Raw genomic sequence first — 19,251 nt, forward strand, 5'->3', positions numbered from 1 at the left:
GTATATGCGTGTCTGAACGTGTATGTATATACATGTGCATGTGGGTGGGTTGGGCCATTCTTTCGTCTGTTTCCTTGCACTACCTTGCTGATGCGGGAGACAGCAACAAAGTATAATATATAAATTTTTTTTATTTCTTATTATTTATTTTGCTTTGTCGCTGTCTCCCGAGTTTGCGAGGTAGTGCAAGGAAACAGACGAAAGAAATGGCCCAACCCACCCCCATACACATCTATATACATACACGTCCACACACGCAAATATACATACCTATACATCCACTGACAGCACGTCAACCCCAGTATACCACATCGATCCAATTCACTCTATTCCTTGCCCGCCTTTCATCCTCCTGCATGTTCAGGCCACGATCACTCAAAATCTTTTTCACTCCATCTTTCCACCTCCAATTTGGTCACCCACTTCTCCTCGTTCCCTCCACCTCCGACACATATATCCTCTTGGTCAATCTTTCCTCACTCATTCTTTCCATGTGCCCAAACCATTTCAAAACACCCTCTTCTGCTCTCTCAACCACGCTCTTTTTATTTCCACACATCTCTCTTACCCTTACATTACTTACTCGATCAAACCACCTCACACCACACATTGTCCTCAAACATCTCATTTCCAGCACATCCATCCTCCTGCGCACAACTCTATCCATAGCCCACGCCTCGCAACCATACAACACTGCTGGAACCACTATTCCTTCAAACATACCCATTTTTGCTTTCCGAGATAATGTTCTCGACTTCCACACATTCTTCAGGGCCCCCAGAATTTTCGCCCCCTCCCCCACCCTATGATTCACTTCCACTTCCATGGTACCATCCGCTGCCAGATCCACTCCCAGATATCTAAAACACTTTACTTCCTCCAGTCTTTCTCCATTCAAACTTACCTCCCAATTGACTTGACCCTCAACCCTACTGTACCTAATAACCTTGCTCTTATTCACATTTACTCTTAACTTTCTTCTTTCACACACTTTACCAAACTCAGTCACCAGCTTCTGCAGTTTCTCACATGAATCAGCCACCAGCACTGTATCATCAGCGAACAACAACTGACTCACTTCCCAAGCTCTCTCATTCACAACAGAGGTCATACTTCATAAATATATATATATTTATGTACAGTACCAAGGCTTACCGTGGAATTGACTTGAAAATGCTCTTCAAAGTAGTCTACAGCAAAAGTAGCATCCTTCACAGTTACATAATTTGATATCAATGCCAACAAGGTCCACACCTCCTCGTTATTTTCCTTGCCAATGTGAGTCCGTGATACATCCATCACCTGAGGCCTTAAAAATAGAAAAACATTTGTTTTCTAATAACCATCAACATGTTTTATAATCAATTTTGAAGAGCACTAAAATTTATCATAAATGCATGCAATACAATTGTAACAGAAGCATCTCATCCTTTACCTCTTACATAAAAAAGTATTATCTGAGAATGTCTAACAACAATACAGTATGATTTAGCAATTAATTATCAGAATCCACCACCATTTATAATGTTAACAGAGACGTACATAAGAGTGCTTAATTTAGTTTCACCTACAAACACAGGATTAAGATCATCTTCAAGCTACAATATGTTTCCGTGTTAAGTTTATTTTTAAGGTGTTTTATTCAAGTCCAACCTGACTTTGCAAAGCTGCTAATCAGAAACCAATCTTTAGGAGACATATCAGGAAAATTAATATGAAATGACTAAAAAAGAAAAAATCACCAAGCTCTATGAGGATCATTTGCAGTATAAATATGTCTTTTGCCCATCTACGTACAATGATTTCATTTGTAGACACGCAATCTCCAGTAGTTTGTGCATAACTGAGGCCATCATTTGTCTATTCCTGAGACTGGTCTGTACATGGCATTTATGGAACAAGAAAAAGCATATGATATGGCTGACAGAGCCCATGTGGAGAGTGCTACAAATATATGGGGTAAATGGAAAGTTACTATATACAATGAAGAGTTTTACTAGGAGATTTGGGCTGTTTGGGAGAAGGAAGGGAGGAGGGTATGTGATTCCCACTGAAGGTGGTTCTGCATCAAGGTTGTGTGATGTCACTGTGGTTCTTTAATACACTTATGGAGGTATATACAAGGGCCTTAGAACAAGGGCATGTATATAGCACACAGTGTAGGAGCAAGGAAAAGAACCAGTTGTTGATTGTATATGATACAGCTCTAACAGCAGACTCCAAACAGAATCTTATGAAGTTGGCAAAAGTCTGCAAGTATGTATGAAACAAGAAAGTTGGCATTAAATGTAAACAAAACTAAGATAATGAGGTGCAGCTAGGGGGTCACACAGGATGGTCTAAGTGAAAGTTTGAATAGGGAAGACCTGGATGCCATAAAGTACTTTAACCAACTGGAAGTGGATGTAGCAGTGGATAGCACCATGAGGGATGAAGAGCCATGGGGTCAAAGATGGGGCTGAGGTCATACATACAAAAAGGAGCATGAGGAAGGAAAGGCCAGTATCTGTTTGGGTACATTTGAAGGTATGGTAGTCCCAACAATGTTTATGGATGTGAGACTTGGGCTTTAAATACAAAAGAATGGAAACATGTGAACATGTTACAAATGATAAACATGACATGTGATGGAGGGCATGTTGATTGTTTAAGGAATAAAAGTGTACCAATCTACCTATCACATCTACAATGAGATTTTTGCCAGTAAGCAGAACGTGTGCAAAATCCTATCCGTATATCTCGCTTAGTAACAATGCTGTTTGTCACCGCTGCCATGCACATTGCACAGCTATATAAGTACCAATCTTGGGCACACCTGGAACTGTTGCAAGCCATTCATCTAGGCTTATTTTGAATATTTCTGTGGTTACCTAATGTATGATCATAATTTCACCAGTCAGCACAATGAACAACCTTTCTATCATTCTTGATGGGCTTTAATCTAATTTTGTCTGATGTCCTCTTGATACATGGTACTTGGTACATCATTACTAAGTTTCTTCTATAATGAGATGCTTTTATAGCAAGTACATTATTTGTAATTTCCCAAAATAAGGAACAGAGAAGGGGACCTAGTGAGGACATTACCTCTAAGGCTCAGTTCTCTGTTCTTAACAATACCTCGCAAACACGAGAAATAGTGAATATGTATGGAAAAAATATATTGTTTTTAATTCCCTTTATTCACTGCCTAGTAAAAGTCATCATATATCTCTATTCTTTCAAGGCTACAGTGTTCAACTTCTTTTAACTCTCATGATGAATACTTCATTCCACAGATTTTACTTGAGAAGCATTTTTGAATTCATTCTAATTTGTACTTTCTCTAGTCTTGATGAAGACTGTAAAATGTAACACTAAAAAATTCTGCTATATATGCACATACTGAACTGCTCCATCAGTGTTCTATTTCTAATGGTGAATGTTCTCACCAACACTCCCCCAATTACTTAACCAGATAATACACGAGAGAGGTGCAGCAGTATGTGCAGTCTAAGAGAACTGACCTAGATTTGGTGAAATGACCTGAGCATTTTGATAAGATGAATACAGAAACAATAAGATCTATGTGTCAAAAGTGGAAGACGGAAAGGGAAGGACAATATAGTACCAGGTATTACTGGACTCCCCCTGCTTGAGGTTTTATCACAAGTGAAATGTAACCTTTAGACAGGCTTTATCATTGGAAGTATGGTCTCATCAAAGAACTTCACAGTCCAAAGGACTCAGTATTTCCCTGCTACTAGAAGTAGAGTAGATGCAGGTACTATTAGAAAGTTGGTTAACATCAAGAATCTTCCACAAATTGGTCATGGGGTAATAATAAGCTTTGGAATATTGAAATCTGAACATTTAGAAGGGAGATGTATGTATGGGACAGAACATATTGGACTGCTGAGGTATAATGTGTGGCAACATGCTGTCGATGGACTGAACCAGAATATACATAGCAGTCAAGATAAACGGTCATATGCTAAGTGGGGCTTAGCTGTGGATGGTAATTCTGTTTTTGATGCAATATACCCGAGAGCCAAAGGGGATGTGCTCAAATGAAACCACTGTTTATCTGTCCCTGATGCTACTGCACCAAGTCAGGAGTAATGGGACAGCATGCTGACATCTGAGCTGTGGTGGAAAGGAGACCAAAAACCAGTGTGCAGTACAGGTTACAGGTAAAGTTCAATACAGTATCAGGTGCTGGAAAGTGCAGGAATGATAAAACCTCAATCACAAAAGGATTGTACACAGTTTAATAGTGTTTGGTGAACAATAAGATGGAGCTTCAATGTGAGAGGTAAAAAAGATTCAATGATGGAGAAGGAAATCCCTCTCTTTTCTGAGAAAAAAGCTCCTTTGGGGAAACTAAGAGCAACCAGAGTTTACTTTAATATTTGAATATTTCTATCTGAATCATTAAAACAATCTCCACTCAGAAATTTTTTCAGACAAGTGATGTGTAAATCAGCTTGTGGTTCTAATTCTACATCATCAATAAGACTTACAAATACTTACCTCAGATATTCTGACTTGGACCACAAAAGCAGAGCCTTGTTGAAGAATTTATGATAGCTATGTTTGGTGATGATTTTAAGAATGCACCATGGAAGTTTGTTTTCAGGAGTCTCTGATTGTGGATGGCCATGAACCAGCAAGCGCTTCAATAACAGCTGGTGAAGCACCTATTAAAAAGTGTGGATTTACAAAACTGAACTGCTACATCTGAGATGTAGGTGTCAAAATATGAAATCAGGCCTTAACGCAAAATTTCCCAAAGGGTAGGAATTCAAAATGCTTAGAGTCACCCGACTGTGATGGAGGAATGGATGAGAAAATTATGGTATGTGAAAGTTCATAAGCATACACACCGCTTATAAGTTTCTAGACATGAAGAGAGCAACAAATGCTGCAACAACACACCCTCCCTTACTATATAAAGATCAAACATCTTTGAAATACAAGACTGAGAGCCAATCTGGATAAATTTTCAGCTTAGTCTCATTATGAAACATGCTTTAGAATATATATTCCTTTTGTTTTGCAATGACAGTGTACTGTCAAGAGAATAAAATGAAGTGTGATTTGGATTAATTAATGTAATAATAAATAACAGTAGTTGAGCAGAAGAGCTATAAAGATCTGGAAAACTGTTAGGTTAATTAATGTAAAAAGTATATGAAAAATGCCTATGAATCAACAGAAAACTTCACACAACTTTCTGCTGTAGCTGATATTTACCTTATTTCTTATATTATCTGAAAAATATGTAATTTTTATGGTGTTATAATTGCAATCAGTTGCTGGCATTGAATAAATTCATGCAGACACAAGTGTATTCCTTCACCCAAACACGTTAGAAGCTTGTATATCTAACCATGTGATGTCAAGCATCAAACAATATTATTCATTTATTCATTATACTTAATCGCCATCTCCCGCATTAGTGAGGTAGCACAAGGTAACAAAGAATGGCCCAACCCACCCACATACACCTATACATACATATACATACACAGACATATATACACATGTACATATCCATACTTGCTGCCTTCATCCATTCCCATCGCCACCCAACCACACATGAATTAGCATCTCCCCCTCCAGCAAGGCAGCATCAGAAAAAAAAAAAAGCCACATTTGCTCACACTCAGTCTCTAGCTGTCCTGTGTAATGCACCGAAAACACAGCTCCCTTTCCACATCTAGGCCCCACAAACCTTTCCATGGTTTAACTGAGATGCTTCACATGCCCTAGTTCAATCCGTTGACAGCACATCAACCCCAGTATACCAAATCATTCCAATTCACTCTATTCCTTGCATGCCTTTCACCCTCCTGTATATTCAGGCCCTGATCATTTAAAATCTTTTTCACTCCATCCTTCCTCCTCTAATTTGGTCTCTTGTTTCTCCTTCTTCCCTCCACCTCTGACACATATATCTTCTTTGTCAATCTTTTTTCACTCATTCTCTCCATGTGTCCAAGCCACTGCAACACATCCTCTTCTGCTCTCTCAACCACACTCTCTTTATTACCAAACATCTCTCTTACCCTTTCATTACTTATTCAATCAAAACCACCTCACACCACATACTGTCCTCAAACATTTCATTTCTAACACATCCACCCTCCTCCACACAACCCTATCTATAGCCTATGCCTAGCAACCATATAACATTGTTGGAAAATCTATTCCTTCAATCTTTTTTCACTCATTCTCTCCATGTGTCCAAGCCACTGCAACACATCCTCTTCTGCTCTCTCAACCACACTCTCTTTATTACCAAACATCTCTCTTACCCTTTCATTACTTATTCAATCAAAACCACTTCACACCACATACTGTCCTCAAACATTTCATTTCTAACACATCCACCCTCCTCCACACAACCCTATCTATAGCCTATGCCTAGCAACCATATAACATTGTTGGAAAATCTATTCCTTCAAATATACCTATTTTTGCGTCCAAGATAACATTCTCACCTTCAACACATTCTTCAATGCTCTCAGAACAATATGTAAAATAAAAAAGAAATAAAAAACACTGAAATAAAAAATTGTAGCACCTGTGTGAAGTCTGATAAGGTGTTCATAAATTCTGTTCATTTCTAAAAGTATTTACCATACTTTTCCATTAATCAACCCCACATTTCCCTTAATCAAAGCCATGTGCATTCAATATACAAAAATGAATGCGATCACATAATTGCATTAACATGTGAGGCTCTCATAAGTTCTAAAGATGTCTAGAGGTGTTTCAGCTACTTTTTCAGTTAATTAACCCAATATTTACCCTTATATTCACAGTCCTCTCTACCATTAACTTGTTACTGGAGAAATGAAAAAATCACTGCACTCAAATCATGCTCTACCAGCCTAATCAAATTCTCTAAACACTATACTACCATTGCAAAACAAAAATAAATACTTTCAGACTAATTCCAATGCGAGTCCTGAAATACGACTTGTTTTAAGTATTGATCCTTAAACGTTGTGCCATTTTTTTTGTGCAGACCTATCTATAATTATCCTAGGACCTCTTCCTTAGAAAGAATTCTGGTGTTACCCAGGAAGTCTTTCCAAAGACTCTTGCAACCCAGGATTACACCTCTTTCACTAAGAGAGAAATATGGACTCCTTAGGAGTTAAAATTTCAAAGAACAAGACTATATTTCCAATGATACAGCCTTGCCAAAGGTTACTTTTCACTTGCAGTGTAACCTCATGCAGGGACAATCTGCTTGTAGGACAAGTAGTAAAAGGAATTTATCAGCAATATTGGGGCTGAGAACTTTTTTTTTTTTTTTTAGCAAGAAAGAGAAAATGGGATAATAAAAGAAATGATATATGATGAATTTTAAGGATGTGTAAGAGTGGAAGTAGCTAAAAAGGTAATCTAAATTAATAACAGTATGAGGAATGGGTAGAAAAGAGAAGATAAACAAAAAAGATTTTACGATTATATGTTAGGTCTATAAAACAACATGTCCAAATACAATCAAAGTGCACTCAACACTGGTCCCTAGATACATGTTACATTATCAAAATATAAAAACAAAAGTCAAATCACAGTTTTTGCACTTTAAGTTCAGGGCAAATAAAAATATAAAAATAACTTGATAACCCAGATGACCAATCAGTCAAAACTTAGCTAGTACATCATTTATTTTTCCCTAAATCACAATATAACATTTATCTATATATACTTGTATAACTTAGGAAGAAAGAGGATACAAAACTGCAAACATTGATAGCTACTTCACATGAACTCTTGAAATCATATGGAAACTGCAGGATCATCTTTTTTCCCACACAGTTCTCTTCAATAATAATTTCGTTATCTACTAAAGTAATGAAAAATATGGGCAGAAGTAGAAAGAGCCTTTAGAGAAGCAAAAGTTTAATATGATATCAAAGATATTTGTGTGAATACATTTTTCTTCACAGTTCTCTGCAGAATGTCATTTCCCATCTCAAATCTACATGTTATTCAAATAATTACAAACATAATGGGGAAACTCAGAAATAACACACTTACTTACACTAACCGTCTCTCACTGCTAAGGCCTGAGAGGCTAATGCAGTTGGCATGGGGGAAACATTGACAGATGTGCATGAGGAAAAGTGCTAAAAATGGAGACAATCAAAAGTGCTTCATAAAATCCTATAAAATGACTTATGTGTCATTATCAACTGCTACTACAAGGAACATCCAAGTATGTGGGTGCATTTCAAAGTTCTACTCAATATTTCCTTGGCTAGGTTAATTTTGGTGAGGCTCTATAATGTAACATATTATATGTTACATCTACCATCTGTAAATAAAAAAAAATATTAAAGATAGAAAATAACAGTAAACATCAAACGTGGATTCAGGCACAACCACATGCTTAGATGTACCCAAAATATTAGACAAAATCATCTGGCTGGCACACAAAAACTTTCTTTTTTTTTTTGCTTTGTCGCTGTCTCCTGCGTTTGCGAGGTAGCGCAAGGAAACAGACGAAAGAAATGGCCCAACCCACCCCCATACACATGTATATACATACATCCACACACGCAAATATACATACCTACACAGCTTTCCAAGGTTTACCCCAGACGCTTCACATGCCCTGATTCAATCCACTGACAGCACGTCAACCCTGGTATACCACATCGATCCAATTCACTCTATTCCTTGCCCTCCTTTCACCCTCCTGCATGTTCAGGCCCCGATCACACAAAATCTTTTTCACTCCATCTTTCCACCTCCAATTTGGTCTCCCACTTCTCGTTCCCTCCACCTCCGATACATATATCCTCTTGGTCAATCTTTCCTCACTCATTCTCTCCATGTGACCAAACCATTTCAAAACACCCTCTTCTGCTCTCTCAACCACGCTCTTTTTATTTCCACACATCTCTCTCACCCTTACGTTACTTACTCGATCAAACCACCTCACACCACACATTGTCCTCAAACATCTCATTTCCAGCACATCCACCCTCCTGCGCACAACTCTATCCATAGCCCACGCCTCGCAACCATACAACATTGTTGGAACCACTATTCCTTCAAACATACCCATTTTTGCTTTCCAAGATAATGTTCTCGACTTCCACACATTCTTCAAGACTCCCAGAATTTTCACCCCCTCCCCCACCCTATGATCCACTTCTGCTTCCATGGTTCCATCCGCTGCCAGATCCACTCCCAGATATCTAAAACACTTTACTTCCTCCAGTTTTTCTCCATTCAAACTTACCTCCCAATTGACTTGACTCTCAACCCTACTGTACCTGATAATTAACCTTGCTCTTATTCACATTTACTCTTAACTTTCTTCTTTCACACACTTTACCAAACTCAGTCACCAGCTTCTGCAGTTTCTCACATGAATCAGCCACCAGCGCTGTATCATCAGCAAACAACAACTGACTTACTTCCCAAGCTCTCTCATCCCCAACAGACTTCATACTTGCCCCTCTTTCCAAAACTCTTGCATTCACCTCCCTAACAACCCCATCCATAAACAAATTAAACAACCATGGAGACATCACACACCCCTGCCGCAAACCTACATTCACTGAGAACCAATCATTTTCCTCTCTTCCTACACGTACACATGCCTTACATCCTCGATAAAAACTTTTCACTGCTTCTAACAACTTGCCTCCCACACCATATATTCTTAATACCTTCCACAGAGCATCTCTATCAACTCTATCATATGCCTTCTCCAGATCCATAAATGCTACATACAAATCCATATGCTTTTCTAAGTATTTCTCACATACATTCTTCAAAGCAAACACCTGATCCACACATCCTCTACCACTTCTGAAACCACACTGCCCTTCCCCAATCTGATGCTCTGTACATGCCTTCACCCTCTCAATCAATACCCTCCCATATAATTTACCAGTAATACTCTAACTTTTTTTTTTTTTTTTGCTGTCTCCCGCGTTTGCGAGGTAGCGCAAGGAAACAGACGAAAGAAATGGCCCAACCCACCCCCATACACATGCCTTGATTCAATCCATTGACAGCACGTCAACCCCGGTATACCACATCGCTCCAATTCACTCTATTCTTTGCCCTCCTTTCACCCTCCTGCATGCTCAGGCCCCGATCACACAAAATCTTTTTCACTCCATCTTTCCACCTCCAATTTGGTCTCCCTCTTCTCCTCGTTCCCTCCACCTCCGACACATATATCCTCTTGGTCAATCTTTCCTCACTCATTCTCTCCATGTGACCAAACCATTTCAAAACACCCTCTTCTGCTCTCTCAACCACGCTCTTTTTATTTCCACACATCTCTCTTACCCTTACGTTACTTACTCGATCAAACCACCTCACACCACACATTGTCCTCAAACATCTCATTTCCAGCACATCCATCCTCCTGCGCACAACTCTATCCATAGTCCACGCCTCGCAACCATACAACATTGTTGGAACCACTATTCCTTCAAACATACCCATTTTTGCTTTCCAAGATAATGTTCTCGACTTCCACACATTCTTCAAGGCTCCCAGAATTTTCGCCCCCTCCCCCACCCTATGATCCACTTCCGCTTCCATGGTTCCATCCGCTGCCAGATCCACTCCCAGATATCTAAAACACTTTACTTCCTCCAGTTTTTCTCCATTCAAACTCACCTCCCAATTGACTTGGCCCTCAACCCTACTGTACCTAATAACCTTGCTCTTATTCACATTTACTCTTAACTTTCTTCTTTCACACACTTTACCAAACTCAGTCACCAGCTTCTGCAGTTTCTCACATGAATCAGCCACCAGCGCTGTATCATCAGCGAACAACAACTGACTCACTTCCCAAGCTCTCTCATCCCCAACAGACTTCATACTTGCCCCCCTTTCCAAAACTCTTGCATTCACCTCCCTAACAACCCCATCCATAAACAAATTAAACAACCATGGAGACATCACACACCCCTGCCGCAAACCTACATTCACTGAGAACCAATCATTTTCCTCTCTTCCTACACGTACACATGCCTTACATCCTCGATAAAAACTTTTCACTGCTTCTAACAACTTGCCTCCCACACCATATATTCTTAATACCTTCCACAGAGCATCTCTATCAACTCTATCATATGCCTTCTCCAGATCCATAAATGCTACATACAAATCCATATGCTTTTCTAAGTATTTCTCACATACATTCTTCAAAGCAAACACCTGATCCACACATCCTCTACCACTTCTGAAACCACACTGCCCTTCCCCAATCTGATGCTCTGTACATGCCTTCACCCTCTCAATCAATACCCTCCCATATAATTTACCAGTAATACTCTAACTTTTTTTTTTTTTTTTTTGCTGTCTCCCGCGTTTGCGAGGTAGCGCAAGGAAACAGACGAAAGAAATGGCCCAACCCACCCCCATACACATGCCTTGATTCAATCCATTGACAGCACGTCAACCCCGGTATACCACATCGCTCCAATTCACTCTATTCTTTGCCCTCCTTTCACCCTCCTGCATGCTCAGGCCCCGATCACACAAAATCTTTTTCACTCCATCTTTCCACCTCCAATTTGGTCTCCCTCTTCTCCTCGTTCCCTCCACCTCCGACACATATATCCTCTTGGTCAGTCTTTCCTCACTCATTCTCTCCATGTGACCAAACCATTTCAAAACACCCTCTTCTGCTCTCTCAACCACGCTCTTTTTATTTCCACACATCTCTCTTACCCTTACGTTACTTACTCGATCAAACCACCTCACACCACACATTGTCCTCAAACATCTCATTTCCAGCACATCCATCCTCCTGCGCACAACTCTATCCATAGTCCACGCCTCGCAACCATACAACATTGTTGGAACCACTATTCCTTCAAACATACCCATTTTTGCTTTCCAAGATAATGTTCTCGACTTCCACACATTCTTCAAGGCTCCCAGAATTTTCGCCCCCTCCCCCACCCTATGATCCACTTCCGCGGTTCCATCCGCTGCCAGATCCACTCCCAGATATCTAAAACACTTTACTTCCTCCAGTTTTTCTCCATTCAAACTCACCTCCCAATTGAATTGGCCCTCAACCCTACTGTACCTAATAACCTTGCTCTTATTCACATTTACTCTTAACTTTCTTCTTTCACACACTTTACCAAACTCAGTCACCAGCTTCTGCAGTTTCTCACATGAATCAGCCACCAGCGCTGTATCATCAGCGAACAACAACTGACTCACTTCCCAAGCTCTCTCATCCCCAACAGACTTCATACTTTCCCCCCTTTCCAAAACTCTTGCATTCACCTCCCTAACAACCCCATCCATAAACAAATTAAACAACCATGGAGACATCACACACCCCTGACGCAAACCTACATTCACTGAGAACCAATCACTTTCCTCTCTTCCTACACGTACACATGCCTTACATCCTCGATAAAAACTTTTCACTGCTTCTAACAACTTGCCTCCCACACCATATATTCTTAATACCTTCCACAGAGCATCTCTATCAATTCTATCATATGCCTTCTCCAGATCCATAAATGCTACATACAAATCCATTTGCTTTTCTAAGTATTTCTCACATACATTCTTCAAAGCAAACACCTGATCCACACATCCTCTACCACTTCTGAAACCACACTGCTCTTCCTCAATCTGATGCTCTGTACATGCCTTCACCCTCTCAATCAATACCCTCCCATATAATTTGCCAGGAATACTCAACAAACTTATACCTCTGTAATTTGAGCACTCACTCTTATCCCCTTTGCCTTTGTACAATGGCACTATGCACGCATTCTGCCAATCCTCAGGCACCTCACCATGAGTCATACATACATTAAATAACCTTACCAACCAGTCAATAATACAGTCACCCCCTTTTATAATAAATTCCACTGCAATACCATCCAAACCTGCTGCCTTGCCGGCTTTCATCTTCCGCAAAGCTTTTACTACCTCTTCTCTGTTTACCAAATCATTTTCCCTAACCCTCTCACTTTGCACACCACCTCGACCAAAACACCCTATATCTGCCACATAAACTTATGTTAGAAAATAATATAAAATAAAATTCACTTTACCTCCACAACACGTTCCTGAACCTTTGTCTCAGGATCAAGGATGAGAGGAAGAACCCCTTTAATCCAGGTTGTAGTGACAGCTTCATGCTCCGGGTAACACTCCACAAGAGTTGTAAGAGATGTAATTATCTGCTTCCTTACAAGTAATGATGGATCCCGGCAATGTTCTACTAACACCTGGAAAATTATACATTAATCCTAGTGCCAAAACAAGATGAAACCAATTCTCTATTCCCAATCCCATAAACAGCAAAAAAAAAAATAGATGTATATGTATGACATTTATTGCATTTCACTAAATCATTCTATTCTTCATTTCTCAAGTAAATCTTTTAACAGCATGTAAGTTGAATAATGTACCTCTAGATTCCTGTCAGAGAGCATTTCGTTGTCTAATCGCATTAAGTTCTCCATCACTTGTAGGGCTGATTTGCGCACTGTCACCTTCTCATCTAATGCTCGTCTACGCAACATAGACACCACTCTTACAGCATTTGGCAAGTCAAGATCTTCCTCTTCCTCAATGTTGAGAGGAGATTCCAAGTTGATATTATTATTTGGAATGTGTGGTGTTGTGAACATTGTTGGCCGCCCACGGAAAAAAATCTGTTTCATGGCAAGCACTATGGTAGGATTACTGGAAAATGTACACTCAGCAAGAAGGGCGAGTGCTTTTGAACGCACTGTAGCAGCACTGTCACGGCATCTGGAGAAAATAATGCTCAGCAAGAACTTGTGGGAGAGAATATTACGATCCTGCGGGACCTCAACAGGATGGTCTACAGAGACATTAAGAAAACTAATTTCGCCATCTCCTTCATCCTCCTCAGATTCTGCAATTGACTGGAGTCTTGACCTACGAGGTTGATCATCTTGTATGCTTTCTCTAGGTGTCTTCTCCTCACCCTCAATGTGCCGTTCTTCCTCCCCTAACATCCTTGATATCACTTCAAGCAAGAACAGCCTATGACCAGCCTTTTCATTGTGGGAGAACTTAAAGAACCACTTCATAAGACGCGTGTAGAGTTGAACAGGGAGATATCGCAGAATTTCAACGACTGACTGAGCAGTCTTCTGTCGAAATTCTGCTCTATCAGGAACACGAATACAAAGGTGCTGAATAAGAATATATACTCCTTCATAGGCATCTTGCTTCACCTGGGTCAAGAGGTATTTCACAAAAATCTGTGAATGGTCCCGAATAACTCCCAGTGATCGAGCTGACAAATCAGATGATCCTCGAGACTTCATTAGTATATTATGCATAATGTATTTCATAATAATTATAACTATTTTCTTAACCTTACCATGAATTGAATTACATACAGATTGAAGAGCAACATAAGCATTGTATGCCAAAGCGGTGACAGTAGCAGAGCCATGCCTCCCAATAAATATTCCATGAGCACTGTTCGTTTCACAGCGGGACACATCTATCAATATACTAATGGTCTCGTCCAGGGATTCTGGGGAATGTTTCAGTGAAAATTTTTGTGTCAGGCGTAGAAAATCATTCAGAAGAATGTTTAAAGATCTGATCAATTTACTAGCTTCACTTGGTGAAAGCATTGTCAACTCACCATCGTCATCATCGTCAACCTCGACTGATACTTGGTCATCATGAGACTTACGCTGACTCCCACGAACCACACCATGACGACCTCTCTTTGGGCTTGCAGCTCCAACTCTCAACTTCAGGGTCAAACGCAAGATGTCAAGAGCCTTGATGTACATCACAGGATGGAAAAGCCTAAAAGCGTTACTGCCTGGGATACAAAGGAGAAGGAAGTACAAGCTGGCAGCCTGGATGCCCAGTTCCCTCTCAGCTTCCCTAGCATCGTACCGCTGACCCCGAGAACAGTAATAAAACATTAGTGCCATAAGACCCTTCAAATCCTCAGACAGGTCAATCCAAAATCTTGAATGTATGGTGACATCGGCACTTGTACTGAGACTGGTGGTAAACAATCTTTTTTCCGAATCTTCAGCCGAAATGGGTGGGAGGGTGTCCACCCACTGACGACAAATTCCATTGACAGCGCTGAACAAACCGCCCAAATTTGTGCTGTAATGATGATCCTCAAACTCAGAGGGTAGGTCTTCCACTTCTGTGAAGTCCGAGTCGATAACATTCTTAATCCAGGGGTGCACTAACTTATCTACAGAGAACTTTGACAATAACTCCACCACTTGGTGGGCCTTGGCCTCATCCACAGCCTCGGCCATCTTGAATGTGTTCATTATTTGAATCAGTCCGCGCGACTCAGTGGTGCCAACTTTATCTTGGGGAGAAAATTGACGCTAATAATTTGCAAAATATCATAGTTTCCAGCACATTATTTGCATTACAGAATTACTTGATTAATAAGACGAAAATATAAAACTTTCCTTACTTATCAAGGGTTTCTTGAAAAAAAATTACGTCACCATGAAGTAGTATACAAATGATTACTACTATCAAAAATAATGATCCAAAAATTAAGATTCCATAAGATACATGTTAATGACAAACATTTTTCAAAATTCAAGATGAGAGAATTCATAAACAAAGACGACTTTCATCTTATAAAAAAAAAAAAAATACATTAGATTCCTCATACCGAGGGCACCGACAACGATTAAACAGGACAAGTATGAGCAGCCCAGGCTGCTTAATATGGATAATCAATAGTGAAATAAAACTGACCACGGTCAAGATATTTACATGTACCTACTTTCCACAAGTTGCATACTGTATATCCCAAGATATGGTCAAGTATCCCAAATCAGTCTCATTTTTTGTGGAGTCATCCCAGAGATTGATCGCCCTCCAGAATAATCAGGTTGGTTAGACAAATAAATATGACTAGTGATGGATCTCATGAACTGTCCATGCAATAACAAATTTAGACAGTGCATTTACTGTTTTATCTTAGTAATGAAAAGAGGGTGGGAGGGGGGAGTGGATATTGTCTTTGGCTTTTTCACGTATTGCTGTGTATCTATGAATATGTAACCAATTATATTGTCAAAAAGGAATAAAGTATTGAAAATGAATTGATAAAATTTATTTACTGTATGTTAATTACTTTCATCGCATCACATTCCCAGTATGTAGTCATTATAAAATGCATTTAATATGCATGATTGACTTCTTGTATCCAAGCTATAATGATGAACGTTTAGTAATGACATATTCCAGTACAGTTCGGACACATTCCGCTAACTTAATGATTAACAGCCATGCGGCTAGTAATTATAAGGTGACAACAATGGCGTGAAGAATATATCATCTTCAGAAAATTCATACGTATATCTTTAAATTCACCTTTAATTATATGGTTACAATGGTAAAAGAATCATTTGAGTATAGTCATCCATGATTATACACTGGGATAATTTGTATTACCAGCAGATAAAGATTTGTGGTTGCACATAATAGTAGCACACACACGCAAAGGGTCTTTGTCGTCCATGCCCTTGTAGAAGCACGTAGGTAGGAACTTATGGTTCACTGAAGGCTGGGTACCCTAGTGACCAATCAAACTGTTCCACATAGTCAGTCTGAAGAATTCAGCCAAACTATTCAACACAGTGAACCTTAGGCCCTCAAGCATTCAATGATCAGATTATGCGATATGAGGCAATTCATACAACACAAGCTGTCATTTAAGACAGCCCACGTAAGCCCTGTGACAGTCATGGCACCCATAGTACAAACACACCTGACTTGTGCCAGTAATGGTGCACCCGATATTGGGCTATCGTTGACAGGAACCCATGCTATGATTAGTCTTGATGAATCTCTCAAAACACACACACACACACAAGACACATTACCCAACCGGTTAGTCTGGGGACCTCTGTCAAACTCATCCACCCAGAATGTTCATGTGATCTCATACATAGGTAGTGTACGGCAAGTCTGCAATCACTTTCGAAAAATGCTGCAGGCTCGCATGTGTTGAACGAAATACAAGAAAAATGAATCATGAATGCAAAATAAAGCTTGAAGAAGAGAAATGTAGAATATTTAGATATATGCTAAACTAGGTTCAAGGGGTGTGGGGCGACGGTGGTATAGGTTTAGCGACAATTGTTTAAGGATACAGATGGAATAGGCATATGATGAATACGATACTTTCTGGTAGTAAACAGAGAACACACTGAGGAAGTTGACGCAGAAGAGAACCCATGTGTATGTGGACATATAGACATATAAGTCTGGACTGTACAGGATGACAAGTACGAGGCTGCTCCTGGTATAATTGTGAAAGACACTGGATTGTGTGGTCCTGCGGATGTGCTGCAAAGATATATTTTCACAGCAGAAATGTCCATAAACATAAGTTGTATGGGTTCAGTTTTGACATGCTGATTGATATGAATAAAAGAAAAATCTAAAAGTACAAAGGTGGGTGAACATGGAGTGAGGAAGCCTCAGTGAGAGCTTGTTCTTGGGTGTGCCATTACTGGCACAAGTCTGGTGTGTGTGCTGCGGGTGCCATTACTTCCAGTGGCACTATACATGGTTTCAATAAATACAAAAATTCACGGGCAAGAGCATTTTGCTCCCGTCCCAATAACTTTAACGACTCTATCGTCATGTTTATTACATGTATTTTCTTAACAGAAAATCTCCAGATGTAACTTATAATTTTGGAAAATCAATATAGAAATCGTAGTTCTTATTTTTCCACAAAATGTATAATAAATCTTTTTAATATAGGAGAAAGTATTTCATAAATATATCTGAACGAGTCTGTAAATCAGATACACATCAGAATAGTCCCCATATGTGTATCAGGATTATACTGAATCTCGTTAATGAATACGAGATATTAATGGAAGTAATTATTATAATACTATTCGCAACTTTTGCACAAAATATTGTGCCCCGATCCAGGAGAGGTGGAGTTCATGTTTGTTTCATTGTCTAAAGGAGACGTGATGAAAGGTAAAGGTATATACTTTTGTAATTAAATCTCAATAGTGAATGTGCACAAGGAACTAGATACTTGGCGAAGAGATTAAACGCGTGTAACATAATGCATTTCAGCGGTTTGCAGAAAAAACATAAATCCTTTTATATTAAAGATTATGCTCTATATTTGTTGACGAATTTTTCTGGATAAAGTGAAACCTGTCTACTAATTAAATCTAACGCCCACACAAAAAATCGCATCTCTTTATAATGGACAACAATTGACAATACATTTTTTTTTGTGTGCTGCAAGCTTGACGTATGGTAGTGATACAGGCTTAATGACCACCATCTGTTGATAGTCAGTAAATCCATATGTACATTGTTTTCATCAAAATAACAACCTTCACCGAATGCAAAATTGTGTTGGTAAAAAATATATCAACTAATGAGCACTGTTTTGTATCTATACTGATGTAGAGAGTCTATCGGGCTACTCTCCTTGAGCACAACCGAACGACTCTCTAGCATGACAGAACGACCCTTGAGCACAATGGTACACCCCCGAACAAGACAGGACCCTTAAGCACGAACTCTGTGACTCGAGGATAGTGGTAAGCACTTGAGGTGCCGTGGCCTGGCCTCTGACCTAATTCTTGAGAGTCACATCAAAGGTCATGATTCCAAATCCATGGGTCGTACTGTCGTAGTCAAAAAAAAAAAAAAAGGTACAATAATTCTTATAAGATCGTCAGCAGTGTTTTTGTAACAACCCTTAAAGCCGTTCATACAAATCCGGAGAGGTGGTGTGAGGGGGTCGAGAATGACCTTGCTGTGGGACATAGTTTTCTTACTTCTAAAAGCAGAAAGAATATGGACAGACCTGACATCTTGCTTCCATAGTCGAGTGTACACCACAAGCACTCATATAAAGTATCCCACAATAAACATCATCCTAGACACAATTAATGAACTTTCACAAACATATAATTCACGAAGGAAATTTACTCTCTTCGACATTGAATGCAATTAAGTGGAACAGACTGAAATTGAAAAAATATATACTGGTATAGTTACTTGTATGAAAATCATATTTGAAAAAAAAAATGACTAAAAGGCAACACCGCAAAATTAGAGCAATTGGAAACGGGCTCATTTTAATGGAAAGTCATAGGAAAATTAGACATATAGGATTAATGAATTCACATATTGAAATCGAAAATTAAATCTGGAATTACCATGAGACAAAACTGCCATCCTGAAAAGAGCAACAGATTTGGT

General features: G+C 39.4%; 1 protein-coding gene across 3 annotated transcripts in view; it reads right to left on the reverse strand.

The window, feature by feature from the left end:
- Window positions 1-19,251, reverse strand: part of LOC139748688 (condensin-2 complex subunit D3-like) — a 59,163-nt gene that overhangs the window by 32,793 nt on the left and 7,119 nt on the right. For 2 of the 3 annotated variants that reach the window (XM_071661996.1, XM_071661997.1), the window contains exons 2-5: window positions 13,428-15,349; window positions 13,068-13,244; window positions 4,513-4,679; window positions 1,156-1,309 (exon numbers count right to left, since the gene is read on the reverse strand). In XM_071661996.1, the coding sequence (XP_071518097.1) occupies window positions 1,156-1,309; window positions 4,513-4,679; window positions 13,068-13,244; window positions 13,428-15,308 (2,379 nt within the window). In that variant the 5' untranslated portion in view covers window positions 15,309-15,349. The remainder of the gene's footprint in view (window positions 1-1,155; window positions 1,310-4,512; window positions 4,680-13,067; window positions 13,245-13,427; window positions 15,350-19,251) is intronic. The other variant, XM_071661998.1, reaches the window with a different exon arrangement.

This window comes from Panulirus ornatus, chromosome 5 (genome assembly GCF_036320965.1).
Source record: "Panulirus ornatus isolate Po-2019 chromosome 5, ASM3632096v1, whole genome shotgun sequence".
Lineage (NCBI taxonomy): Eukaryota > Metazoa > Arthropoda > Malacostraca > Decapoda > Palinuridae > Panulirus > Panulirus ornatus.